At 53.8% G+C, this 26,156-nt stretch overlaps 1 protein-coding gene across 1 annotated transcript; it reads left to right on the forward strand.

Moving 5' to 3' along the window:
- Positions 1-10,904: 10,904 nt before the first annotated feature.
- Positions 10,905-25,252, forward strand: LOC131571684 (serine/threonine-protein kinase PAK 3-like). The gene is made up of 16 exons (XM_058824467.1): positions 10,905-10,935; positions 11,621-11,684; positions 12,318-12,366; positions 12,676-12,788; positions 13,047-13,164; positions 18,266-18,434; positions 20,252-20,349; positions 21,047-21,083; positions 21,769-21,832; positions 22,466-22,514; positions 22,824-22,936; positions 23,195-23,312; positions 24,099-24,198; positions 24,470-24,666; positions 24,764-24,904; positions 25,151-25,252. Exons 1-16 carry the CDS (start codon positions 10,905-10,907, stop codon positions 25,250-25,252), a joined length of 1,563 nt encoding a protein of 520 aa, XP_058680450.1.
- Positions 25,253-26,156: the final 904 nt, after the last annotated feature.

The following is a 26,156-nucleotide window of genomic DNA, read 5'->3' on the forward strand; positions in this document are numbered from 1 at the left end:
TTGACAGCCTTGCAGGGTACCTGGCAGACACTGGCCCCAGGAAGGGACCTGCTGTCTCCGTGGACTAATTAGCTTCAGGCTGTGCTTCACTTCCAGCCGGTCAGAGCAGAGTTTGGAGAGGAGAATCCTCGGCAGCCCTGCATTGTAAAAGGGCGGGTGGGTCTGGGCAGGGCTGGAAGGCGGCTCCCAAGGGCCGCTCTCTAAAGGCTGCCATAGAGAAGGGAAATCCGTGAAACAGATCAGAGAAGGGACACGCTGCAGGCTTCTGAGCAGACTGTTGCCTGCCAACTCCGGGCTGATTTCATTCCGGCCCAGGAAAAGACAGGAGGAGGAAAGCAGCGAGGCTCTGGGGCCCTGCTCTGATCTCTTTGTGGATTTGGCAGCCCCATCAATACCTTGTTGCCAGTGTCTTGCAGAAAAGCTGAACACGTGGAGCATGGAGGTGGTCGGGAGGGGCTGGATCCAAGTAGCCTTTGGGCTTCTCCCGAAGGTGCCTTTGAGAAGGGGACATGGGAACTGCTCCAGCTGGAGAGGCCTGGCCGTGGCTGGCAGCACCTTCCCAAGGCCTTGCTTTTGCTGTGCGCTTAGGGGGGGGCATGAGTGCCAGCCACCCTTCTGACGGGCAATCCTTTCTTGTCCCAGCGCAAGACAGGCTCTGCCATTCAACCTGGTGCCGCCGGACCAGCATGGCCTGCAGCAGCCAGCTCAAGCCCAGCTGCCGGCACTTCCTGCAGCAGCGCAGCCCAGCAGCCCGAGATGAGGGAAGAGCAGGGCCTGAAGACACTGAGTACGTCCGTCTGGTGCATTTCTTGTCTGCCAGAGCAGGGTCTTGTGCGAGTGTCTGGGTGTAGGCTGCGCCAGATGCTGGCCCTCAGTCTCAGAGGCACTTAGGCCTCTCTGCAGAAGGTGTTGTACTGCTCTGAGGAAGCGTGGCAGCACCCAGGGAATCCCTGCTGCCTGTGAGGGCGGCTGGGCCTGGCTTGGCCCTGCCTGGGCTGCCTTCTGGGCCAAAGGCAAAAGCAGAGATTGTTTCTGCTTGAGCAGAAGGCTGGCACATAGCAAGTGACTATTGCCCAGGGAGCTGTCTGGCCCCAGGTGTTTTCTGGCTCTGGTTCTTACTCCTCCTCCGGCCCAGACACTTTGTGCCCCTGGCAGTGGACCTGCCAGTGATGGTGGGTGTGACTGCGGAGGCAGCAAAGGCCCTTGCTTACCTCTTAGGGCCCCCTTCTTAAGGGCTCATCATTTTGGCTTATCGCGTGAGATGCTGCTCTTGAAAGAAATCAAGGCCTTCTTGGAAAGGCCACCTGATGAAAGGTGGAGAAGATGGCCCTCCCACTTGCTGGTCTCAGCAGCTGGAAGCCGCGGGACCGCAAAGGGCCCAGAGCTGCGGGCAGTGGGGCTGCCTTTGGGACGCTCTGGGCAGCGGCGTCTCTGTGTGCGAGTGAGCGGCCTGCACTGCTTTTGTCTTTCAGGGAGCATCGTGAGTCCGGGCCGGCCAACGGGCAAATACACGGCATTTGAGGAACTCGGGCGAGGGTAAGCGTGACGTCAGCTCATTTTACAAAAGTGTGGGCCAGGTCTTTGGCTGGTGCAATATCAAGCGTGAAGTCAGGCAAGCTCCAATCATGGTCAGGCTCCGGCTTGACCTCGTGTCGCCTGCCTGGACTGCTCGGTCAGAGCAATGCAAAGGCCTCATCAAAGACAAGTTGATGCTGGCAGTGTCTTGCTTGCAGCAGTGAGGAGCAGGAGCTGGGAGAAGCCCTGGCCCTGCAGCTTTGTGGCCTGAAAGAGCACCTTGCCATCCAAGAAGGGTCAGATTGTCAAGGACAGTCTTCTGACTCAAATTGTTCTCCCTTTTTTGACACACACATGCATGCACACTTGCACAAGGAGAGAGTTCCCCTTAGGTTCTGAAATGACCTGGCAGGGTGTGCGCCTTGGAGATTTCCAGCGGCCCTTGGTCTTCATGCTGCACCTTAGTGTTCCCTTGGACAGCCTGCCCCGCATGGCAGAGGGCTCACGGGCTAACATGCTGTTGGCCGAAGAGATGCTGCAGCCAGGCATTTTTTCTAAGGAAGGCGTCCAGGCAGCCTGGGGAGATCTGCTGCCTGGGCTTGCTTTCACTGCCAGAGGGATAAAGGTCTCTTTCTGCTGCTTTTGTCTTTCTAGAGGGTTTGGAGCTGTTTATAAAGCCCTTGACACCAGCAGCGGACAACAGGTAAAGTGCCAAGAGCCCCACGCCATTTTGCAGCTCTGGAGCGCTTTGCCCGCTGCTGTGAGCTGTGCTTGGAGGTTTGGGTGGCAGCTCCATGTCTGCAGCAGGGGCTGTTCTTCTGAAATACAGTCTAGGCTCAGGGGGCAGAATGCATTTGGGATGGCTTTTGGTGCTTCTGCTAAGCTCTGCTGTCTAGTGACAAGGCACTTTGGCCCAGCGTGCTGCCTCATTGCACCAGCACTCGCTCCATGCTCCTTGTGATCTCGAGCGGGGTGCGTCTTGTCAAGGTACCGGTGGCCAATGTCATTGCAGGTGGCAATCAAGATCATGTCACTCGAGGAGGAGATGTCCGAGGAGCTGGCTGCCAATGAAATCCTGGCCATGAGAGACAACAGGAGTCCCAATATCGTTACCTACTTAAACAGGTTGGCATATTCTGGTGTCAATGAAGCTTTAGCTGGTGCAAGCGCAAAGAGACGATGCCCTTTGGTCGCTGGCAGAGAACAGAGCTGGGGATGATTTCTCTGCGTGTGTCCAGAGCGTGGGAGGAGGTGGAGCTGGTGTTCAACAGTCTCTTGTGGCACCCGTAGCTTGGAGAGCAGCTGCAAAAACCTGTCTCAGGCCCTGGGGTGACTGAGGCTATGCCCATTCTGTTGCTCCATGCCGTGGTTTTCTTCTTTCAGCTACCTGGTGGATGCGGAGCTCTGGCTGGCCATGGAGTTCATGGACGGCGGCACCTTGTTTGATGTGCTGAGGGCAGTGTACCTGGAGGAAGGACAGATAGGCGCTGTCTGTCGGGAGGTGAGGGATCCCGCTTGTGCTTGCCCAAGACTGCCCGGATGCTGCTTGTCAGCTGGAGCTTAAGGAGAGCCGAGATTTCTTGCTCTCACCTTTCTTTTGCTGCTGCTGCTGCTGCTGCTGCTGCTGCTGCTGCTACTGTCACGCCACACAGGAGAAGAAAGAGCATGGGAAGTGTACTGCCTGCCGGTGCCCTCGCACTCCTCAGGCTCTGTTCTTGCACTCTTCCATCCTGTCTGTCCTCTGGCCTTGGTGCTCGCTCACTGGCTCAATTTTTCTTTCTTCCTCTTCTCAGCTTTGCCTGGGAATGTTTGCCTGGAGCCTGTCTGTCTGTCCTACATTGCTTGCCACTGGAAGGCAGCATGCGGGTGGCAGAATTTCAAGCTAAGGGCAAAGAGCTGTCCTCAGCTTCAAAGGCTAGCATTGCAGCCTGCATGGCGATGCATTGTGGAACAGCTCGAAGGTGCTGCTGTCACCAGCAGCTTCCTCTTCTGCTGCCACTAGGCTTCCCCAAAATTCTTTGCCGTGCCGCCTCCCAGCCAAAGGTGGCGCGCTTCCTACCCAAGGCCGGTGGAACTTTTGGGAGCCCAGATGCCTTTGCTTGGAAATCTTGAAAAAACTTCCAAGAGTGTTGAAGCAGCAAGCTCTTCATGGTGACAGCAGCGTGATGTTTTGCCCTCGCTCACAATTCCCTGAGAAAGCCGCCAATCCCCTTGAGCTCTTTCCTTGCGGGTGGGATGAAATCAGATCCTGCAGGTTAACTTTCCCTCCCTCCTTTTTCTCTCTCAGTGCCTGCAAGGACTGCATTTCCTTCATTCCTGCCAAGTCATCCACAGAGACATCAAAAGTTGCAACGTCCTGGTGGGCACGGACGGATCCGTCAAGTTGGGTGGGTATCCCTGCTGGGCTGCAGCACGTCCAGCATATGCCGTGCGCTTGCATTTTGGTGACGGCCACTGGGGCAGAAGCGCGGCTTGGCCAGTGCGTGAATCGTCAGGGTGTTTTTGAAGCAGCCGATGCCTTATTTGCCTGGCTCCAGGCACGTGGAAGGAGAGCTCAGCTGCTTTTTCAGTTAGATTCAGCATGGCCTGGTCAGGGCAATGGTTTTGGCTGCTTTGCCAGTGGTAGCTGGCTTTGACAGGCTTTGTTTTTGTCCTCAGGTGACTTTGGCCTCTGTGCTCAGCTCAGCCCTGAGCACAGCAAGCGCAGCTCCAGCGTCGGCACTCCCAGCTGGATGGCACCGGAGGTGGTGAGAGGAGAAGCCTACGGCCCCAAAGTGGACATCTGGTCCCTGGGGATCATGGGGCTGGAAATGGTGGAAGGGGAAGCTCCTTACCAGCGGGAAGCCCGTCTCCGGGTAAGGTGCAGCTTAGCAAGAGGGCTCTGTGTGGAGAGAGCTGTGTGTGGCTAGCAAAGGAGCAGGTGGAGTGTCCTCTTGCATCCATGTGCTGTAGGTTTTTGAACTGCTAGAAAGGAACGGGCCCCCAAAACTGCAGAACCTCAGGCACCACTCGGCTCTCCTGCGCGACTTCCTCCGCTGCTGCCTGCAGGCAGATGAGGACAGGCGCTGGTCTGCCCAGGAGCTCCTACAGGTAAGAAAAAGCAAAGGGGCAAAAAGCCCTGGCAGCTGAGGACACCTGCATGAAGGGATGAGGAGGAGGAGGAGTGTGGGCCACGTGGCACAGAAAGCTGCCAGGACAGGAAGGCGCAGGGGGACATGCTGCCCTCAGTGCTCTTTGTGTGTCTTGCTGGTAGCCAGGGAATCCTGCTTGAGCCCGCAGGCTCAAGTGATCCTGGAAAGTAAGAGTTCCTTGCTTTGTTCTTTTTCCTCTGGGCAGCATCCCTTCGTGACCTCAGGCGATCCTGCCTCCAGCCTGGCTGCTCTGATCATCTCAGCCAAGCAAGTGCAGGAAGACTGGAGAGGAGACACCTGCGCCTGAGGAGGCCCTGATGCCCCGCCAGCCAAGAGGAGGGAAAAGGGGATGTGTCATCTTTAGGCAGAGCTTCAGCCATCCCCCGAGGTTGAAGAGGAGCTGTGCCGTAGCTAGGAAACATGATAGTGTAGATATTTGCTCAGTTTAGCTGTTAGGTTAGCTGTTAGGTTAGCTGTTAGGTTAGGTTGGGTTAGGTAGCATAGGTTGGATTAGATTAGGTTAGGTTAGGTTAGGATAGGTTAGATATGTTGTTAGATTCAATTTAAAGATCTGTTGTTTTTCTTTCTGCAAAAGATGAAAATTGAAAAAAATTAGGAAATATAGGGATCAACTTTTAAGAACTATAGAACGTAGACAGCTTGGATAGTAGAGGATTGTTTAGCTTAGGATAGAGTGTTGTTAATTTAGGGAAGCTTTGAAGTAGAAATGAAAGAATTGTCATAATAAGAATTAAGCAGTGAGAGGAAAAGCTGGGCTGCAGCAGAACTGGAGCCTGCAGGCGCTCCGAGCTGTCAGCCTGAGCAGGCCACCTGCAGGACAGAATGATGAAGATGAAGAAGCAGCGAGGGGATACTTTGTTTCAGCCCGAGTGTCAATAAAAGTCGAAAATATCCAGAGTGTTGTAAGACTCCCTTCCTTGCCAGGCTGTAGCTAAGTGGACAGTCCCTTTCAGAGGCCCAAAGAACATAGTGAGGTAAGCAGCTTTGCTTACCTGAAGTGTGGCATGCCTGTGGGAAGCTGAGACACCTACAGGTAATGAACACCAGGTAATGAGCTGCCATTCAGGACAGCACTAGGAGGCAGATGTGCAGTCCTTTCTGGGCCTCTTGTCTTGATCAGATGTCAGGCTGATCAGCAGCAATCACCATTTTGTTGCCACCCTCCTCTCACTATGTCACCTGTGGGATGGAATGGCATTCTCACAGCGGCAGCATCTGGCATTTCCTCCCTGCTTCTCTTTTCCCCGCTTTTCACCCCAGACTCCCAGGGACCCTCTGGGCCAGCCTCATCCTCCACAGGGGTGTGCAACCACCAGGGCCTCCTGCAGAGCCCCATTCCCACTCTGCTGCCTCCTTGGCCTTTTCCCGCATCTGGGCCAGCCTGCTGTTGCCAGGTGTTGGAAACATGCACACAGCATAGCACACCTGTCATTGTGCAATTTGATGCAGGAGCCCCTGCTGAGCACGGCTCCCCACCCCGGCCCTTTTCCCACCCAGCTGTGGCTCCATTTCGCCTCCATCTGCTGGCATACCCACTGTGAGGGACTGCTCAGGGACTGGATGCTCCTTGAATGTTGCCCACAGGCCGTATTTCCACGCCTCCCCATTCCTCCTACCCCTAAGGCTGCCTCAGCCGTCTGAACACATTTTTTCTTACTCTAATGGCTTCCTGTGCTTTACTTGATACTGTAAGCAGAAGTACACCGTTTTGATTGTCTTTCTTCTAGAATTAATAAAAATAAGTTTGAAGTACTCCTAGATTTTGCCATTGAAAACTTGAGGCAAGTGCACAAAGTAGAGAAGCTTTCTGTGCAGCTTTTCAGTTAATTTGAGGTCCCCTTACTCTTCACTCACTTTCAGCATATCTGTTGATTTTCCTTTGCTCTCATCTTTTAAGCTTCATCCCTTGTCTATCGATCTGCAAAAATAGCCTGTAAACCCAACGCAAATTTACTATCCTTTGTATTTTTCCTCTTCTGGAAAAGCTGAGGCTCGTGTGATCTTCTCCTGTGATCTAGATTTTGATTCCCATCTTGGCTCTGCCGAAGTGCAGAACAAATGTAATTTATTGCCTGCTAGTAGGATCTGCTAGCAAAGGTCACATTTAGAGCTAAGCATGATGCTTCTCTCCCTCCGTTGAATACACATCTTTGTGTCAAGGCCTGGGGACTTCCAGGAGCACCTGGAAGCTACTGCCAAGGACAAAAGTCTCACTCTTGCTGGTTTTGACACTGATTTGTTGGGAGGATTTTGATCTACGTCGACAGTGATCTACAGGAACTGGATCCTTGACACCAAGTGCCTTCAAGCAACATCTCTAAGCAGAGTGGGCAATGAAGTCCAGATACTAATGAGTTGTGGTTTGTTTTAACTCTGTCTAACATATGGTACACTATCCCAAAACATGTTATTTTTGAGTGTTTCAGGCATTGAAAACTTAGGTTTATTCTTGTCAACACTTTTCTTTCCTCTCTTCAGAAATCTGCATGTCCAGCTACTAATTTCTTTCTCAGCTTGTTGAAAAGTTACCAGTCAGACAAGACTTGTTTCTTGACCCAGAGATGGGGCAAGCGTCACCGTTAGGCCGGACGTGGCATACACACGTGATCAGGGTCCAAGAAGAAAAAGGTTTGTTTGTTTTATTCTGCATGTTCTCCAGCTTATACACTCTTAACAAAGCGTGATCTCAAGTCACTAACTACATCACAATAACTTCTTCTATCCATTGGTGCAAAGCAATTAACGTCAATACAACTGGCAAAAGTTTTACAGAAATTTATAAGGCACGTATGCACATCTACTTCGGCACCTAGTCTAGCATACGCAACTTTTCCTGAATCCCTTCTAATGGGTTTCCATGCTGACGGCCTTGTCTTCTTCCTTGCTATGGATACACTCAAAAACCATCAACTGCTATTTCTTCCATGAACTCAGCTTTGCTTGCAGGCCAGCTGTCAAGCCCCTCCATAGGTCAGCATGCACCCGCGTGCTCAAGGAGCAACTGCAGCCTACAATAGTCCTGGAAATTTATTATCTTTGCTTCGTTTGCCATCTAAATGTCACTGAAGAAGTTAGGCTTTCCAAACCAGCTAGGATGCCACCTAGAAGAAGCAGACTTGCTTTCAGTCAAAGCTTTTGGGACCAAGAGTCATGTTTGCTTGCATTGCTTGGATGCCGCTTGGATTGGCGCATTTTCTGAGTTCCCCTGGCATGCCTTGAGCACTGCCTTTGTGAGTGAGGAGAATTTCCCAGGCTTTTCTTTTGCATCAGCTGTACACAAGGTTGTCTTGCTGGGCACAAGAAAACCACAGAGCAGCTGCCATTGTGAGGTCAAGCCAGAGGTGCCACGTCACAGTGCTGTCAGCACAGCGTTGTCCCGGTGCGCGCCAGGCCTGGTCGTCCAGAGCAGCTCTTCCGCTGGCTCCCTGCAGGAGGATCCTTGTGCTCAAGGAGCTCTCAGCAGACGGCCTGCACCCCGAGAGGAGTCTTGGCTTTCCCTTGGCTGGCACTCAGCGTGCAAACGCGCACAGCACTGCCAAAATGATTGGGCAAGTCTGTGCCGCCGTTTGCACCATCTTTTCTGTTGTCTATTCTGGCTACTACCTGACCCAGCTGACTCGTAAGTAAAGGTTTCTCCTGGGGCTGGCATTGCCCGACTTTTGCTTGGCTCTGCTCTTTATGCCGCAGCAGTGGCCCAGTTTCTTTGGGAACAAAATGGCCGTGAAGGTGCCACTGCTTTGGTCAATGTCCTGCCAGCAGCATCAGCTACAAAGGGGGCATCTGTACTGGGTAGCGCGTGCAGACTATTTGCCATGCAACCTGCAGCGGTTGCCTTCCCTCCCCGGGAGAGTGCGCGGCTGCGGAGTCTGTCATTTCCTCAGCTTGCTGCTTCAAGCAAGACAAGCTGCATATTGCAGACTCTGAGGGCAGATCCTCAGAAGTATTTCTACCAACTCAGTGGTTCTCTCCAGGAGTGAAGGAAAGCACCTTTTGCTCCATATTCTACCCCTTAGAGGCCTTGGCTGCATGACTTGAGCCTTTGATGCTGTGCCAAGACTGCGATTGCCTTGGCCATGCAGCACAAACTCCAGTGCAGGGAGGGTTTGCTGCTGAGCCCAGCAGCTGTTCCTGGGCTGCTTCAGCAGGGAGCTGCCACAGGGAAGGGACCCTTTGTGGAAGCTTTGCTGGGCTATCATCTTCAGCCAAGGGATGGGAATTAGGGCATGCAATTTGAAAGAATGTATATGGAAAATGCAGGAAAGGGAAGAGGGGAATGTAGCTTGAGCTGTTAGGCACAAGAGAAGCTCAAAGTTTTGAAGAGCAGCGGGCATTTCCAGCACCGTCTTCCTATTTCTCTCTTGGCAAAAGAGGCCCAAATGTAGCCAGAGGCTCCTCTAGCGTCCTTCTTGTTCTCTTGCTTGCTGTGGGAAAGAGCTGTTGCTCCTGGAGGCATGTTGGGAAAGGGAAATGCTCTGTGTTGGGACTGCCTTGTGCTGTGGGAGTGGCCAGCACAGGCACTTTTCTAAGGGCCTCTGCTTCCTTTTGCCTTGCTGGCTGCAGGTCACCTGACACGCGGATGGAGACAAGCCTGTCCTTTGGTGAGTGGCAAAGGAAGCTGAGACGTTGCTGGCGTGTGAGAATTGTGCAGCAATTCTGCCAGCTTGGCCTGTTGCAGCCGAGTGTGGAGTGCCGGCGTGGGAGGCTGAAGGAAAGGCCAGCTGCCCGGTGGCATCAGCAGTAGCAAAGGGAGCACTGGCTGTTTGCTGATTTTCCAGTGAAAAGCCTTTCAAGAGATGAAAGGCAAAAGGGACAGCTCCAAGGCATCTTGCTGCTTCTAGGCAGCAGGGAAGCTCAAATGCACAGCAAGATGGAGTAGCAGCTCGTTCAGCCAGCTTCCTCGGCTTTGCGTGACTCAGAGGCCCACTTGTATCAAAGTCTATGATTTGCCCTTCTTCTGGGTCCTTTCCCAGCTCAATAGAAAGCAGCTCCTAAGGCACTGGCTTTTGCCCATCTCTCTCACTTCTGTCTGCCTGCAGGGCACAACAGCAGGGTCAGCAGCTCCTCTGGCTGCCTCTGTCATTGAGGAAGAGGATGAAGAGGAGCAAAGGAAGATGAAGCCTTCAGCCGCTGTCCCTTCACAGCCTGAACTTGCAGAGCCAGTAAGTGACAGCTGAGCTTGGCACTGCCTTTGGCGCAGGGCCAGGCTACCCGTTTTGGAGCAGCCCTTGTTGCTCGTGGCTGAAGATGCTGGCAGCCGTGTGCCTGCTGTGACGTAGTGCGGCTTCAGGCAAGCTGGGGAGCCCTGGCCAATGGGTTCTGAAGTTTGACATTGAAGCTGGGATGCTGAGAGGGCGCCAGAGTGTCTCTTGGGATCAGACAGGAGGCAGCATTGAGTGACTCTCAGTGCAGGAGTCAGCCCCTTGTGCCCGTTGTCAGTGCAGGCTGCCTGTGGTCAGCGGACAGCGCGGCCCAAATACGCAGTTGACAGCCTTGCAGGGTACCTGGCAGACACTGGCCCCAGGAAGGGACCTGCTGTCTCCGTGGACTAATTAGCTTCAGGCTGTGCTTCACTTCCAGCCGGTCAGAGCAGAGTTTGGAGAGGAGAATCCTCGGCAGCCCTGCATTGTAAAAGGGCGGGTGGGTCTGGGCAGGGCTGGAAGGCGGCTCCCAAGGGCCGCTCTCTAAAGGCTGCCATAGAGAAGGGAAATCCGTGAAACAGATCAGAGAAGGGACACGCTGCAGGCTTCTGAGCAGACTGTTGCCTGCCAACTCCGGGCTGATTTCATTCCGGCCCAGGAAAAGACAGGAGGAGGAAAGCAGCGAGGCTCTGGGGCCCTGCTCTGATCTCTTTGTGGATTTGGCAGCCCCATCAATACCTTGTTGCCAGTGTCTTGCAGAAAAGCTGAACACGTGGAGCATGGAGGTGGTCGGGAGGGGCTGGATCCAAGTAGCCTTTGGGCTTCTCCCGAAGGTGCCTTTGAGAAGGGGACATGGGAACTGCTCCAGCTGGAGAGGCCTGGCCGTGGCTGGCAGCACCTTCCCAAGGCCTTGCTTTTGCTGTGCGCTTAGGGGGGGGCATGAGTGCCAGCCACCCTTCTGACGGGCAATCCTTTCTTGTCCCAGCGCAAGACAGGCTCTGCCATTCAACCTGGTGCCGCCGGACCAGCATGGCCTGCAGCAGCCAGCTCAAGCCCAGCTGCCGGCACTTCCTGCAGCAGCGCAGCCCAGCAGCCCGAGATGAGGGAAGAGCAGGGCCTGAAGACACTGAGTACGTCCGTCTGGTGCATTTCTTGTCTGCCAGAGCAGGGTCTTGTGCGAGTGTCTGGGTGTAGGCTGCGCCAGATGCTGGCCCTCAGTCTCAGAGGCACTTAGGCCTCTCTGCAGAAGGTGTTGTACTGCTCTGAGGAAGCGTGGCAGCACCCAGGGAATCCCTGCTGCCTGTGAGGGCGGCTGGGCCTGGCTTGGCCCTGCCTGGGCTGCCTTCTGGGCCAAAGGCAAAAGCAGAGATTGTTTCTGCTTGAGCAGAAGGCTGGCACATAGCAAGTGACTATTGCCCAGGGAGCTGTCTGGCCCCAGGTGTTTTCTGGCTCTGGTTCTTACTCCTCCTCCGGCCCAGACACTTTGTGCCCCTGGCAGTGGACCTGCCAGTGATGGTGGGTGTGACTGCGGAGGCAGCAAAGGCCCTTGCTTACCTCTTAGGGCCCCCTTCTTAAGGGCTCATCATTTTGGCTTATCGCGTGAGATGCTGCTCTTGAAAGAAATCAAGGCCTTCTTGGAAAGGCCACCTGATGAAAGGTGGAGAAGATGGCCCTCCCACTTGCTGGTCTCAGCAGCTGGAAGCCGCGGGACCGCAAAGGGCCCAGAGCTGCGGGCAGTGGGGCTGCCTTTGGGACGCTCTGGGCAGCGGCGTCTCTGTGTGCGAGTGAGCGCCCTGCACTGCTTTTGTCTTTCAGGGAGCATCGTGAGTCCGGGCCGGCCAACGGGCAAATACACGGCATTTGAGGAACTCGGGCGAGGGTAAGCGTGACGTCAGCTCATTTTACAAAAGTGTGGGCCAGGTCTTTGGCTGGTGCAATATCAAGCGTGAAGTCAGGCAAGCTCCAATCATGGTCAGGCTCCGGCTTGACCTCGTGTCGCCTGCCTGGACTGCTCGGTCAGAGCAATGCAAAGGCCTCATCAAAGACAAGTTGATGCTGGCAGTGTCTTGCTTGCAGCAGTGAGGAGCAGGAGCTGGGAGAAGCCCTGGCCCTGCAGCTTTGTGGCCTGAAAGAGCACCTTGCCATCCAAGAAGGGTCAGATTGTCAAGGACAGTCTTCTGACTCAAATTGTTCTCCCTTTTTTGACACACACATGCATGCACACTTGCACAAGGAGAGAGTTCCCCTTAGGTTCTGAAATGACCTGGCAGGGTGTGCGCCTTGGAGATTTCCAGCGGCCCTTGGTCTTCATGCTGCACCTTAGTGTTCCCTTGGACAGCCTGCCCCGCATGGCAGAGGGCTCACGGGCTAACATGCTGTTGGCCGAAGAGATGCTGCAGCCAGGCATTTTTTCTAAGGAAGGCGTCCAGGCAGCCTGGGGAGATCTGCTGCCTGGGCTTGCTTTCACTGCCAGAGGGATAAAGGTCTCTTTCTGCTGCTTTTGTCTTTCTAGAGGGTTTGGAGCTGTTTATAAAGCCCTTGACACCAGCAGCGGACAACAGGTAAAGTGCCAAGAGCCCCACGCCATTTTGCAGCTCTGGAGCGCTTTGCCCGCTGCTGTGAGCTGTGCTTGGAGGTTTGGGTGGCAGCTCCATGTCTGCAGCAGGGGCTGTTCTTCTGAAATACAGTCTAGGCTCAGGGGGCAGAATGCATTTGGGATGGCTTTTGGTGCTTCTGCTAAGCTCTGCTGTCTAGTGACAAGGCACTTTGGCCCAGCGTGCTGCCTCATTGCACCAGCACTCGCTCCATGCTCCTTGTGATCTCGAGCGGGGTGCGTCTTGTCAAGGTACCGGTGGCCAATGTCATTGCAGGTGGCAATCAAGATCATGTCACTCGAGGAGGAGATGTCCGAGGAGCTGGCTGCCAATGAAATCCTGGCCATGAGAGACAACAGGAGTCCCAATATCGTTACCTACTTAAACAGGTTGGCATATTCTGGTGTCAATGAAGCTTTAGCTGGTGCAAGCGCAAAGAGACGATGCCCTTTGGTCGCTGGCAGAGAACAGAGCTGGGGATGATTTCTCTGCGTGTGTCCAGAGCGTGGGAGGAGGTGGAGCTGGTGTTCAACAGTCTCTTGTGGCACCCGTAGCTTGGAGAGCAGCTGCAAAAACCTGTCTCAGGCCCTGGGGTGACTGAGGCTATGCCCATTCTGTTGCTCCATGCCGTGGTTTTCTTCTTTCAGCTACCTGGTGGATGCGGAGCTCTGGCTGGCCATGGAGTTCATGGACGGCGGCACCTTGTTTGATGTGCTGAGGGCAGTGTACCTGGAGGAAGGACAGATAGGCGCTGTCTGTCGGGAGGTGAGGGATCCCGCTTGTGCTTGCCCAAGACTGCCCGGATGCTGCTTGTCAGCTGGAGCTTAAGGAGAGCCGAGATTTCTTGCTCTCACCTTTCTTTTGCTGCTGCTGCTGCTGCTGCTGCTGCTGCTGCTGCTACTGTCACGCCACACAGGAGAAGAAAGAGCATGGGAAGTGTACTGCCTGCCGGTGCCCTCGCACTCCTCAGGCTCTGTTCTTGCACTCTTCCATCCTGTCTGTCCTCTGGCCTTGGTGCTCGCTCACTGGCTCAATTTTTCTTTCTTCCTCTTCTCAGCTTTGCCTGGGAATGTTTGCCTGGAGCCTGTCTGTCTGTCCTACATTGCTTGCCACTGGAAGGCAGCATGCGGGTGGCAGAATTTCAAGCTAAGGGCAAAGAGCTGTCCTCAGCTTCAAAGGCTAGCATTGCAGCCTGCATGGCGATGCATTGTGGAACAGCTCGAAGGTGCTGCTGTCACCAGCAGCTTCCTCTTCTGCTGCCACTAGGCTTCCCCAAAATTCTTTGCCGTGCCGCCTCCCAGCCAAAGGTGGCGCGCTTCCTACCCAAGGCCGGTGGAACTTTTGGGAGCCCAGATGCCTTTGCTTGGAAATCTTGAAAAAACTTCCAAGAGTGTTGAAGCAGCAAGCTCTTCATGGTGACAGCAGCGTGATGTTTTGCCCTCGCTCACAATTCCCTGAGAAAGCCGCCAATCCCCTTGAGCTCTTTCCTTGCGGGTGGGATGAAATCAGATCCTGCAGGTTAACTTTCCCTCCCTCCTTTTTCTCTCTCAGTGCCTGCAAGGACTGCATTTCCTTCATTCCTGCCAAGTCATCCACAGAGACATCAAAAGTTGCAACGTCCTGGTGGGCACGGACGGATCCGTCAAGTTGGGTGGGTATCCCTGCTGGGCTGCAGCACGTCCAGCATATGCCGTGCGCTTGCATTTTGGTGACGGCCACTGGGGCAGAAGCGCGGCTTGGCCAGTGCGTGAATCGTCAGGGTGTTTTTGAAGCAGCCGATGCCTTATTTGCCTGGCTCCAGGCACGTGGAAGGAGAGCTCAGCTGCTTTTTCAGTTAGATTCAGCATGGCCTGGTCAGGGCAATGGTTTTGGCTGCTTTGCCAGTGGTAGCTGGCTTTGACAGGCTTTGTTTTTGTCCTCAGGTGACTTTGGCCTCTGTGCTCAGCTCAGCCCTGAGCACAGCAAGCGCAGCTCCAGCGTCGGCACTCCCAGCTGGATGGCACCGGAGGTGGTGAGAGGAGAAGCCTACGGCCCCAAAGTGGACATCTGGTCCCTGGGGATCATGGGGCTGGAAATGGTGGAAGGGGAAGCTCCTTACCAGCGGGAAGCCCGTCTCCGGGTAAGGTGCAGCTTAGCAAGAGGGCTCTGTGTGGAGAGAGCTGTGTGTGGCTAGCAAAGGAGCAGGTGGAGTGTCCTCTTGCATCCATGTGCTGTAGGTTTTTGAACTGCTAGAAAGGAACGGGCCCCCAAAACTGCAGAACCTCAGGCACCACTCGGCTCTCCTGCGCGACTTCCTCCGCTGCTGCCTGCAGGCAGATGAGGACAGGCGCTGGTCTGCCCAGGAGCTCCTACAGGTAAGAAAAAGCAAAGGGGCAAAAAGCCCTGGCAGCTGAGGACACCTGCATGAAGGGATGAGGAGGAGGAGGAGTGTGGGCCACGTGGCACAGAAAGCTGCCAGGACAGGAAGGCGCAGGGGGACATGCTGCCCTCAGTGCTCTTTGTGTGTCTTGCTGGTAGCCAGGGAATCCTGCTTGAGCCCGCAGGCTCAAGTGATCCTGGAAAGTAAGAGTTCCTTGCTTTGTTCTTTTTCCTCTGGGCAGCATCCCTTCGTGACCTCAGGCGATCCTGCCTCCAGCCTGGCTGCTCTGATCATCTCAGCCAAGCAAGTGCAGGAAGACTGGAGAGGAGACACCTGCGCCTGAGGAGGCCCTGATGCCCCGCCAGCCAAGAGGAGGGAAAAGGGGATGTGTCATCTTTAGGCAGAGCTTCAGCCATCCCCCGAGGTTGAAGAGGAGCTGTGCCGTAGCTAGGAAACATGATAGTGTAGATATTTGCTCAGTTTAGCTGTTAGGTTAGCTGTTAGGTTAGCTGTTAGGTTAGGTTGGGTTAGGTAGCATAGGTTGGATTAGATTAGGTTAGGTTAGGTTAGGATAGGTTAGATATGTTGTTAGATTCAATTTAAAGATCTGTTGTTTTTCTTTCTGCAAAAGATGAAAATTGAAAAAAATTAGGAAATATAGGGATCAACTTTTAAGAACTATAGAACGTAGACAGCTTGGATAGTAGAGGATTGTTTAGCTTAGGATAGAGTGTTGTTAATTTAGGGAAGCTTTGAAGTAGAAATGAAAGAATTGTCATAATAAGAATTAAGCAGTGAGAGGAAAAGCTGGGCTGCAGCAGAACTGGAGCCTGCAGGCGCTCCGAGCTGTCAGCCTGAGCAGGCCACCTGCAGGACAGAATGATGAAGATGAAGAAGCAGCGAGGGGATACTTTGTTTCAGCCCGAGTGTCAATAAAAGTCGAAAATATCCAGAGTGTTGTAAGACTCCCTTCCTTGCCAGGCTGTAGCTAAGTGGACAGTCCCTTTCAGAGGCCCAAAGAACATAGTGAGGTAAGCAGCTTTGCTTACCTGAAGTGTGGCATGCCTGTGGGAAGCTGAGACACCTACAGGTAATGAACACCAGGTAATGAGCTGCCATTCAGGACAGCACTAGGAGGCAGATGTGCAGTCCTTTCTGGGCCTCTTGTCTTGATCAGATGTCAGGCTGATCAGCAGCAATCACCATTTTGTTGCCACCCTCCTCTCACTATGTCACCTGTGGGATGGAATGGCATTCTCACAGCGGCAGCATCTGGCATTTCCTCCCTGCTTCTCTTTTCCCCGCTTTTCACCCCAGACTCCCAGGGACCCTCTGGGCCAGCCTCATCCTCCACAGGGGTGTGCAACCACCAGGGCCTCCTGCAGAGCCCCATTCCCACTCTGCTGCCTCCTTGGCCTTTTCCCGCATCTGGGCCAGCCTGCTGTTGCCAGGTGTTGGAAACATGCACACAGCATAGCACACCTGTCATTGTGCAATTTGATGCAGGAGCCCCTGCTGAGCACGGCTCCCCACCCCGGCCCTTTTCCCACCCAGCTGTGGCTCCATTTCGCCTCCATCTGCTGGCATACCCACTGTGAGGGACTGCTCAGGGACTGGATGCTCCTTGAATGTTGCCCACAGGCCGTATTTCCACGCCTCCCCATTCCTCCTACCCCTAAGGCTGCCTCAGCCGTCTGAACACATTTTTTCTTACTCTAATGGCTTCCTGTGCTTTACTTGATACTGTAAGCAGAAGTACACCGTTTTGATTGTCTTTCTTCTAGAATTAATAAAAATAAGTTTGAAGTACTCCTAGATTTTGCCATTGAAAACTTGAGGCAAGTGCACAAAGTAGAGAAGCTTTCTGTGCAGCTTTTCAGTTAATTTGAGGTCCCCTTACTCTTCACTCACTTTCAGCATATCTGTTGATTTTCCTTTGCTCTCATCTTTTAAGCTTCATCCCTTGTCTATCGATCTGCAAAAATAGCCTGTAAACCCAACGCAAATTTACTATCCTTTGTATTTTTCCTCTTCTGGAAAAGCTGAGGCTCGTGTGATCTTCTCCTGTGATCTAGATTTTGATTCCCATCTTGGCTCTGCCGAAGTGCAGAACAAATGTAATTTATTGCCTGCTAGTAGGATCTGCTAGCAAAGGTCACATTTAGAGCTAAGCATGATGCTTCTCTCCCTCCGTTGAATACACATCTTTGTGTCAAGGCCTGGGGACTTCCAGGAGCACCTGGAAGCTACTGCCAAGGACAAAAGTCTCACTCTTGCTGGTTTTGACACTGATTTGTTGGGAGGATTTTGATCTACGTCGACAGTGATCTACAGGAACTGGATCCTTGACACCAAGTGCCTTCAAGCAACATCTCTAAGCAGAGTGGGCAATGAAGTCCAGATACTAATGAGTTGTGGTTTGTTTTAACTCTGTCTAACATATGGTACACTATCCCAAAACATGTTATTTTTGAGTGTTTCAGGCATTGAAAACTTAGGTTTATTCTTGTCAACACTTTTCTTTCCTCTCTTCAGAAATCTGCATGTCCAGCTACTAATTTCTTTCTCAGCTTGTTGAAAAGTTACCAGTCAGACAAGACTTGTTTCTTGACCCAGAGATGGGGCAAGCGTCACCGTTAGGCCGGACGTGGCATACACACGTGATCAGGGTCCAAGAAGAAAAAGGTTTGTTTGTTTTATTCTGCATGTTCTCCAGCTTATACACTCTTAACAAAGCGTGATCTCAAGTCACTAACTACATCACAATAACTTCTTCTATCCATTGGTGCAAAGCAATTAACGTCAATACAACTGGCAAAAGTTTTACAGAAATTTATAAGGCACGTATGCACATCTACTTCGGCACCTAGTCTAGCATACGCAACTTTTCCTGAATCCCTTCTAATGGGTTTCCATGCTGACGGCCTTGTCTTCTTCCTTGCTATGGATACACTCAAAAACCATCAACTGCTATTTCTTCCATGAACTCAGCTTTGCTTGCAGGCCAGCTGTCAAGCCCCTCCATAGGTCAGGATGCACCCGCGTGCTCAAGGAGCAACTGCAGCCTACAATAGTCCTGGAAATTTATTATCTTTGCTTCGTTTGCCATCTAAATGTCACTGAAGAAGTTAGGCTTTCCAAACCAGCTAGGATGCCACCTAGAAGAAGCAGACTTGCTTTCAGTCAAAGCTTTTGGGACCAAGAGTCATGTTTGCTTGCATTGCTTGGATGCCGCTTGGATTGGCGCATTTTCTGAGTTCCCCTGGCATGCCTTGAGCACTGCCTTTGTGAGTGAGGAGAATTTCCCAGGCTTTTCTTTTGCATCAGCTGTACACAAGGTTGTCTTGCTGGGCACAAGAAAACCACAGAGCAGCTGCCATTGTGAGGTCAAGCCAGAGGTGCCACGTCACAGTGCTGTCAGCACAGCGTTGTCCCGGTGCGCGCCAGGCCTGGTCGTCCAGAGCAGCTCTTCCGCTGGCTCCCTGCAGGAGGATCCTTGTGCTCAAGGAGCTCTCAGCAGACGGCCTGCACCCCGAGAGGAGTCTTGGCTTTCCCTTGGCTGGCACTCAGCGTGCAAACGCGCACAGCACTGCCAAAATGATTGGGCAAGTCTGTGCCGCCGTTTGCACCATCTTTTCTGTTGTCTATTCTGGCTACTACCTGACCCAGCTGACTCGTAAGTAAAGGTTTCTCCTGGGGCTGGCATTGCCCGACTTTTGCTTGGCTCTGCTCTTTATGCCGCAGCAGTGGCCCAGTTTCTTTGGGAACAAAATGGCCGTGAAGGTGCCACTGCTTTGGTCAATGTCCTGCCAGCAGCATCAGCTACAAAGGGGGCATCTGTACTGGGTAGCGCGTGCAGACTATTTGCCATGCAACCTGCAGCGGTTGCCTTCCCTCCCCGGGAGAGTGCGCGGCTGCGGAGTCTGTCATTTCCTCAGCTTGCTGCTTCAAGCAAGACAAGCTGCATATTGCAGACTCTGAGGGCAGATCCTCAGAAGTATTTCTACCAACTCAGTGGTTCTCTCCAGGAGTGAAGGAAAGCACCTTTTGCTCCATATTCTACCCCTTAGAGGCCTTGGCTGCATGACTTGAGCCTTTGATGCTGTGCCAAGACTGCGATTGCCTTGGCCATGCAGCACAAACTCCAGTGCAGGGAGGGTTTGCTGCTGAGCCCAGCAGCTGTTCCTGGGCTGCTTCAGCAGGGAGCTGCCACAGGGAAGGGACCCTTTGTGGAAGCTTTGCTGGGCTATCATCTTCAGCCAAGGGATGGGAATTAGGGCATGCAATTTGAAAGAATGTATATGGAAAATGCAGGAAAGGGAAGAGGGGAATGTAGCTTGAGCTGTTAGGCACAAGAGAAGCTCAAAGTTTTGAAGAGCAGCGGGCATTTCCAGCACCGTCTTCCTATTTCTCTCTTGGCAAAAGAGGCCCAAATGTAGCCAGAGGCTCCTCTAGCGTCCTTCTTGTTCTCTTGCTTGCTGTGGGAAAGAGCTGTTGCTCCTGGAGGCATGTTGGGAAAGGGAAATGCTCTGTGTTGGGACTGCCTTGTGCTGTGGGAGTGGCCAGCACAGGCACTTTTCTAAGGGCCTCTGCTTCCTTTTGCCTTGCTGGCTGCAGGTCACCTGACACGCGGATGGAGACAAGCCTGTCCTTTGGTGAGTGGCAAAGGAAGCTGAGACGTTGCTGGCGTGTGAGAATTGTGCAGCAATTCTGCCAGCTTGGCCTGTTGCAGCCGAGTGTGGAGTGCCGGCGTGGGAGGCTGAAGGAAAGGCCAGCTGCCCGGTGGCATCAGCAGTAGCAAAGGGAGCACTGGCTGTTTGCTGATTTTCCAGTGAAAAGCCTTTCAAGAGATGAAAGGCAAAAGGGACAGCTCCAAGGCATCTTGCTGCTTCTAGGCAGCAGGGAAGCTCAAATGCACAGCAAGATGGAGTAGCAGCTCGTTCAGCCAGCTTCCTCGGCTTTGCGTGACTCAGAGGCCCACTTGTATCAAAGTCTATGATTTGCCCTTCTTCTGGGTCCTTTCCCAGCTCAATAGAAAGCAGCTCCTAAGGCACTGGCTTTTGCCCATCTCTCTCACTTCTGTCTGCCTGCAGGGCACAACAGCAGGGTCAGCAGCTCCTCTGGCTGCCTCTGTCATTGAGGAAGAGGATGAAGAGGAGCAAAGGAAGATGAAGCCTTCAGCCGCTGTCCCTTCACAGCCTGAACTTGCAGAGCCAGTAAGTGACAGCTGAGCTTGGCACTGCCTTTGGCGCAGGGCCAGGCTACCCGTTTTGGAGCAGCCCTTGTTGCTCGTGGCTGAAGATGCTGGCAGCCGTGTGCCTGCTGTGACGTAGTGCGGCTTCAGGCAAGCTGGGGAGCCCTGGCCAATGGGTTCTGAAGTTTGACATTGAAGCTGGGATGCTGAGAGGGCGCCAGAGTGTCTCTTGGGATCAGACAGGAGGCAGCATTGAGTGACTCTCAGTGCAGGAGTCAGCCCCTTGTGCCCGTTGTCAGTGCAGGCTGCCTGTGGTCAGCGGACAGCGCGGCCCAAATACGCAGTTGACAGCCTTGCAGGGTACCTGGCAGACACTGGCCCCAGGAAGGGACCTGCTGTCTCCGTGGACTAATTAGCTTCAGGCTGTGCTTCACTTCCAGCCGGTCAGAGCAGAGTTTGGAGAGGAGAATCCTCGGCAGCCCTGCATTGTAAAAGGGCGGGTGGGTCTGGGCAGGGCTGGAAGGCGGCTCCCAAGGGCCGCTCTCTAAAGGCTGCCATAGAGAAGGGAAATCCGTGAAACAGATCAGAGAAGGGACACGCTGCAGGCTTCTGAGCAGACTGTTGCCTGCCAACTCCGGGCTGATTTCATTCCGGCCCAGGAAAAGACAGGAGGAGGAAAGCAGCGAGGCTCTGGGGCCCTGCTCTGATCTCTTTGTGGATTTGGCAGCCCCATCAATACCTTGTTGCCAGTGTCTTGCAGAAAAGCTGAACACGTGGAGCATGGAGGTGGTCGGGAGGGGCTGGATCCAAGTAGCCTTTGGGCTTCTCCCGAAGGTGCCTTTGAGAAGGGGACATGGGAACTGCTCCAGCTGGAGAGGCCTGGCCGTGGCTGGCAGCACCTTCCCAAGGCCTTGCTTTTGCTGTGCGCTTAGGGGGGGGCATGAGTGCCAGCCACCCTTCTGACGGGCAATCCTTTCTTGTCCCAGCGCAAGACAGGCTCTGCCATTCAACCTGGTGCCGCCGGACCAGCATGGCCTGCAGCAGCCAGCTCAAGCCCAGCTGCCGGCACTTCCTGCAGCAGCGCAGCCCAGCAGCCCGAGATGAGGGAAGAGCAGGGCCTGAAGACACTGAGTACGTCCGTCTGGTGCATTTCTTGTCTGCCAGAGCAGGGTCTTGTGCGAGTGTCTGGGTGTAGGCTGCGCCAGATGCTGGCCCTCAGTCTCAGAGGCACTTAGGCCTCTCTGCAGAAGGTGTTGTACTGCTCTGAGGAAGCGTGGCAGCACCCAGGGAATCCCTGCTGCCTGTGAGGGCGGCTGGGCCTGGCTTGGCCCTGCCTGGGCTGCCTTCTGGGCCAAAGGCAAAAGCAGAGATTGTTTCTGCTTGAGCAGAAGGCTGGCACATAGCAAGTGACTATTGCCCAGGGAGCTGTCTGGCCCCAGGTGTTTTCTGGCTCTGGTTCTTACTCCTCCTCCGGCCCAGACACTTTGTGCCCCTGGCAGTGGACCTGCCAGTGATGGTGGGTGTGACTGCGGAGGCAGCAAAGGCCCTTGCTTACCTCTTAGGGCCCCCTTCTTAAGGGCTCATCATTTTGGCTTATCGCGTGAGATGCTGCTCTTGAAAGAAATCAAGGCCTTCTTGGAAAGGCCACCTGATGAAAGGTGGAGAAGATGGCCCTCCCACTTGCTGGTCTCAGCAGCTGGAAGCCGCGGGACCGCAAAGGGCCCAGAGCTGCGGGCAGTGGGGCTGCCTTTGGGACGCTCTGGGCAGCGGCGTCTCTGTGTGCGAGTGAGCGGCCTGCACTGCTTTTGTCTTTCAGGGAGCATCGTGAGTCCGGGCCGGCCAACGGGCAAATACACGGCATTTGAGGAACTCGGGCGAGGGTAAGCGTGACGTCAGCTCATTTTACAAAAGTGTGGGCCAGGTCTTTGGCTGGTGCAATATCAAGCGTGAAGTCAGGCAAGCTCCAATCATGGTCAGGCTCCGGCTTGACCTCGTGTCGCCTGCCTGGACTGCTCGGTCAGAGCAATGCAAAGGCCTCATCAAAGACAAGTTGATGCTGGCAGTGTCTTGCTTGCAGCAGTGAGGAGCAGGAGCTGGGAGAAGCCCTGGCCCTGCAGCTTTGTGGCCTGAAAGAGCACCTTGCCATCCAAGAAGGGTCAGATTGTCAAGGACAGTCTTCTGACTCAAATTGTTCTCCCTTTTTTGACACACACATGCATGCACACTTGCACAAGGAGAGAGTTCCCCTTAGGTTCTGAAATGACCTGGCAGGGTGTGCGCCTTGGAGATTTCCAGCGGCCCTTGGTCTTCATGCTGCACCTTAGTGTTCCCTTGGACAGCCTGCCCCGCATGGCAGAGGGCTCACGGGCTAACATGCTGTTGGCCGAAGAGATGCTGCAGCCAGGCATTTTTTCTAAGGAAGGCGTCCAGGCAGCCTGGGGAGATCTGCTGCCTGGGCTTGCTTTCACTGCCAGAGGGATAAAGGTCTCTTTCTGCTGCTTTTGTCTTTCTAGAGGGTTTGGAGCTGTTTATAAAGCCCTTGACACCAGCAGCGGACAACAGGTAAAGTGCCAAGAGCCCCACGCCATTTTGCAGCTCTGGAGCGCTTTGCCCGCTGCTGTGAGCTGTGCTTGGAGGTTTGGGTGGCAGCTCCATGTCTGCAGCAGGGGCTGTTCTTCTGAAATACAGTCTAGGCTCAGGGGGCAGAATGCATTTGGGATGGCTTTTGGTGCTTCTGCTAAGCTCTGCTGTCTAGTGACAAGGCACTTTGGCCCAGTGTGCTGCCTCATTGCACCAGCACTCGCTCCATGCTCCTTGTGATCTCGAGCGGGGTGCGTCTTGTCAAGGTACCGGTGGCCAATGTCATTGCAGGTGGCAATCAAGATCATGTCACTCGAGGAGGAGATGTCCGAGGAGCTGGCTGCCAATGAAATCCTGGCCATGAGGGACAACAGGAGTCCCAATATCGTTACCTACTTAAACAGGTTGGCATATTCTGGTGTCAATGAAGCTTTAGCTGGTGCAAGCGCAAAGAGACGATGCCCTTTGGTCGCTGGCAGAGAACAGAGCTGGGGATGATTTCTCTGCGTGTGTCCAGAGCGTGGGAGGAGGTGGAGCTGGTGTTCAATAGTCTCTTGTGGCACCCGTAGCTTGGAGAGCAGCTGCAAAAACCTGTCTCAGGCCCTGGGGTGACTGAAGCTATGCCCATTCTGTTGCTCCATGCCGTGGTTTTCTTCTTTCAGCTACCTGGTGGATGCGGAGCTCTGGCTGGCCATGGAGTTCATGGACGGCGGCACCTTGTTTGATGTGCTGAGGGCAGTGTACCTGGAGGAAGGACAGATAGGCGCTGTCTGTCGGGAGGTGAGGGATCCCGCTTGTGCTTGCCCAAGACTGCCCGGATGCTGCTTGTCAGCTGGAGCTTAAGGAGAGCCGAGATTTCTTGCTCTCACCTTTCTTTTGCTGCTGCTGCTGCTGCTGCTGCTGCTGCTGCTGCTACTGTCACGCCACACAGGAGAAGAAAGAGCATGGGAAGTGTACTGCCTGCCGGTGCCCTCGCACTCCTCAGGCTCTGTTCTTGCACTCTTCCATCCTGTCTGTCCTCTGGCCTTGGTGCTCGCTCACTGGCTCAATTTCTCTTTCTTCCTCTTCTCAGCTTTGCCTGGGAATGTTTGCCTGGAGCCTGTCTGTCTGTCCTACATTGCTTGCCACTGGAAGGCAGCATGCGGGTGGCAGAATTTCAAGCTAAGGGCAAAGAGCTGTCCTCAGCTTCAAAGGCTAGCATTGCAGCCTGCATGGCGATGCATTGTGGAACAGCTCGAAGGTGCTGCTGTCACCAGCAGCTTCCTCTTCTGCTGCCACTAGGCTTCCCCAAAATTCTTTGCCGTGCCGCCTCCCAGCCAAAGGTGGCGCGCTTCCTACCCAAGGCCGGTGGAACTTTTGGGAGCCCAGATGCCTTTGCTTGGAAATCTAGAAAAAACTTCCAAGAGTGTTGAAGCAGCAAGCTCTTCATGGTGACAGCAGCGTGATGTTTTGCCCTCGCTCACAATTCCCTGAGAAAGCCGCCAATCCCCTTGAGCTCTTTCCTTGCGGGTGGGATGAAATCAGATCCTGCAGGTTAACTTTCCCTCCCTCCTTTTTCTCTCTCAGTGCCTGCAAGGACTGCATTTCCTTCATTCCCGCCAAGTCATCCACAGAGACATCAAAAGTTGCAACGTCCTGGTGGGCACGGACGGATCCGTCAAGTTGGGTGGGTATCCCTGCTGGGCTGCAGCACGTCCAGCATATGCCGTGCGCTTGCATTTTGGTGACGGCCACTGGGGCAGAAGCGCGGCTTGGCCAGTGCGTGAATCGTCAGGGTGTTTTTGAAGCAGCCGATGCCTTATTTGCCTGGCTCCAGGCACGTGGAAGGAGAGCTCAGCTGCTTTTTCAGTTAGATTCAGCATGGCCTGGTCAGGGCAATGGTTTTGGCTGCTTTGCCAGTGGTAGCTGGCTTTGACAGGCTTTGTTTTTGTCCTCAGGTGACTTTGGCCTCTGTGCTCAGCTCAGCCCTGAGCACAGCAAGCGCAGCTCCAGCGTCGGCACTCCCAGCTGGATGGCACCGGAGGTGGTGAGAGGAGAAGCCTACGGCCCCAAAGTGGACATCTGGTCCCTGGGGATCATGGGGCTGGAAATGGTGGAAGGGGAAGCTCCTTACCAGCGGGAAGCCCGTCTCCGGGTAAGGTGCAGCTTAGCAAGAGGGCTCTGTGTGGAGAGAGCTGTGTGTGGCTAGCAAAGGAGCAGGTGGAGTGTCCTCTTGCATCCATGTGCTGTAGGTTTTTGAACTGCTAGAAAGGAACGGGCCCCCAAAACTGCAGAACCTCAGGCACCACTCGGCTCTCCTGCGCGACTTCCTCCGCTGCTGCCTGCAGGCAGATGAGGACAGGCGCTGGTCTGCCCAGGAGCTCCTACAGGTAAGAAAAAGCAAAGGGGCAAAAAGCCCTGGCAGCTGAGGACACCTGCATGAAGGGATGAGGAGGAGGAGGAGGAGTGTGGGCCACGTGGCACAGAAAGCTGCCAGGACAGGAAGGCGCAGGGGGACATGCTGCCCTCAGTGCTCTTTGTGTGTCTTGCTGGTAGCCAGGGAATCCTGCTTGAGCCCGCAGGCTCAAGTGATCCTGGAAAGTAAGAGTTCCTTGCTTTGTTCTTTTTCCTCTGGGCAGCATCCCTTCGTGACCTCAGGCGATCCTGCCTCCAGCCTGGCTGCTCTGATCATCTCAGCCAAGCAAGTGCAGGAAGACTGGAGAGGAGACACCTGCGCCTGAGGAGGCCCTGATGCCCCGCCAGCCAAGAGGAGGGAAAAGGGGATGTGTCATCTTTAGGCAGAGCTTCAGCCATCCCCCGAGGTTGAAGAGGAGCTGTGCCGTAGCTAGGAAACATGATAGTGTAGATATTTGCTCAGTTTAGCTGTTAGGTTAGCTGTTAGGTTAGCTGTTAGGTTAGGTTGGGTTAGGTAGCATAGGTTGGATTAGATTAGGTTAGGTTAGGTTAGGATAGGTTAGATATGTTGTTAGATTCAATTTAAAGATCTGTTGTTTTTCTTTCTGCAAAAGATGAAAATTGAAAAAAATTAGGAAATATAGGGATCAACTTTTAAGAACTATAGAACGTAGACAGCTTGGATAGTAGAGGATTGTTTAGCTTAGGATAGAGTGTTGTTAATTTAGGGAAGCTTTGAAGTAGAAATGAAAGAATTGTCATAATAAGAATTAAGCAGTGAGAGGAAAAGCTGGGCTGCAGCAGAACTGGAGCCTGCAGGCGCTCCGAGCTGTCAGCCTGAGCAGGCCACCTGCAGGACAGAATGATGAAGATGAAGAAGCAGCGAGGGGATACTTTGTTTCAGCCCGAGTGTCAATAAAAGTCGAAAATATCCAGAGTGTTGTAAGACTCCCTTCCTTGCCAGGCTGTAGCTAAGTGGACAGTCCCTTTCAGAGGCCCAAAGAACATAGTGAGGTAAGCAGCTTTGCTTACCTGAAGTGTGGCATGCCTGTGGGAAGCTGAGACACCTACAGGTAATGAACACCAGGTAATGAGCTGCCATTCAGGACAGCACTAGGAGGCAGATGTGCAGTCCTTTCTGGGCCTCTTGTCTTGATCAGATGTCAGGCTGATCAGCAGCAATCACCATTTTGTTGCCACCCTCCTCTCACTATGTCACCTGTGGGATGG

This window comes from Ammospiza caudacuta, chromosome Z (assembly GCF_027887145.1).
Source record: "Ammospiza caudacuta isolate bAmmCau1 chromosome Z, bAmmCau1.pri, whole genome shotgun sequence".
Lineage (NCBI taxonomy): Eukaryota > Metazoa > Chordata > Aves > Passeriformes > Passerellidae > Ammospiza > Ammospiza caudacuta.

Excerpts from the sequence above, each read along its gene's own strand:
- LOC131571684 (XM_058824467.1), top strand. The coding sequence starts at position 10,905 with ATGAGGGAAGAGCAGGGCCTGAAGACACTGA. Across the intron at positions 23,313-24,098 it reads TAGGCGCTGTCTGTCGGGAG|TGCCTGCAAGGACTGCATTT; the intron begins GTGAGGGATCCC and ends TTTCTCTCTCAG. Across the intron at positions 24,905-25,150 it reads CCCAGGAGCTCCTACAGGTA|CATCCCTTCGTGACCTCAGG; the intron begins AGAAAAAGCAAA and ends TCCTCTGGGCAG.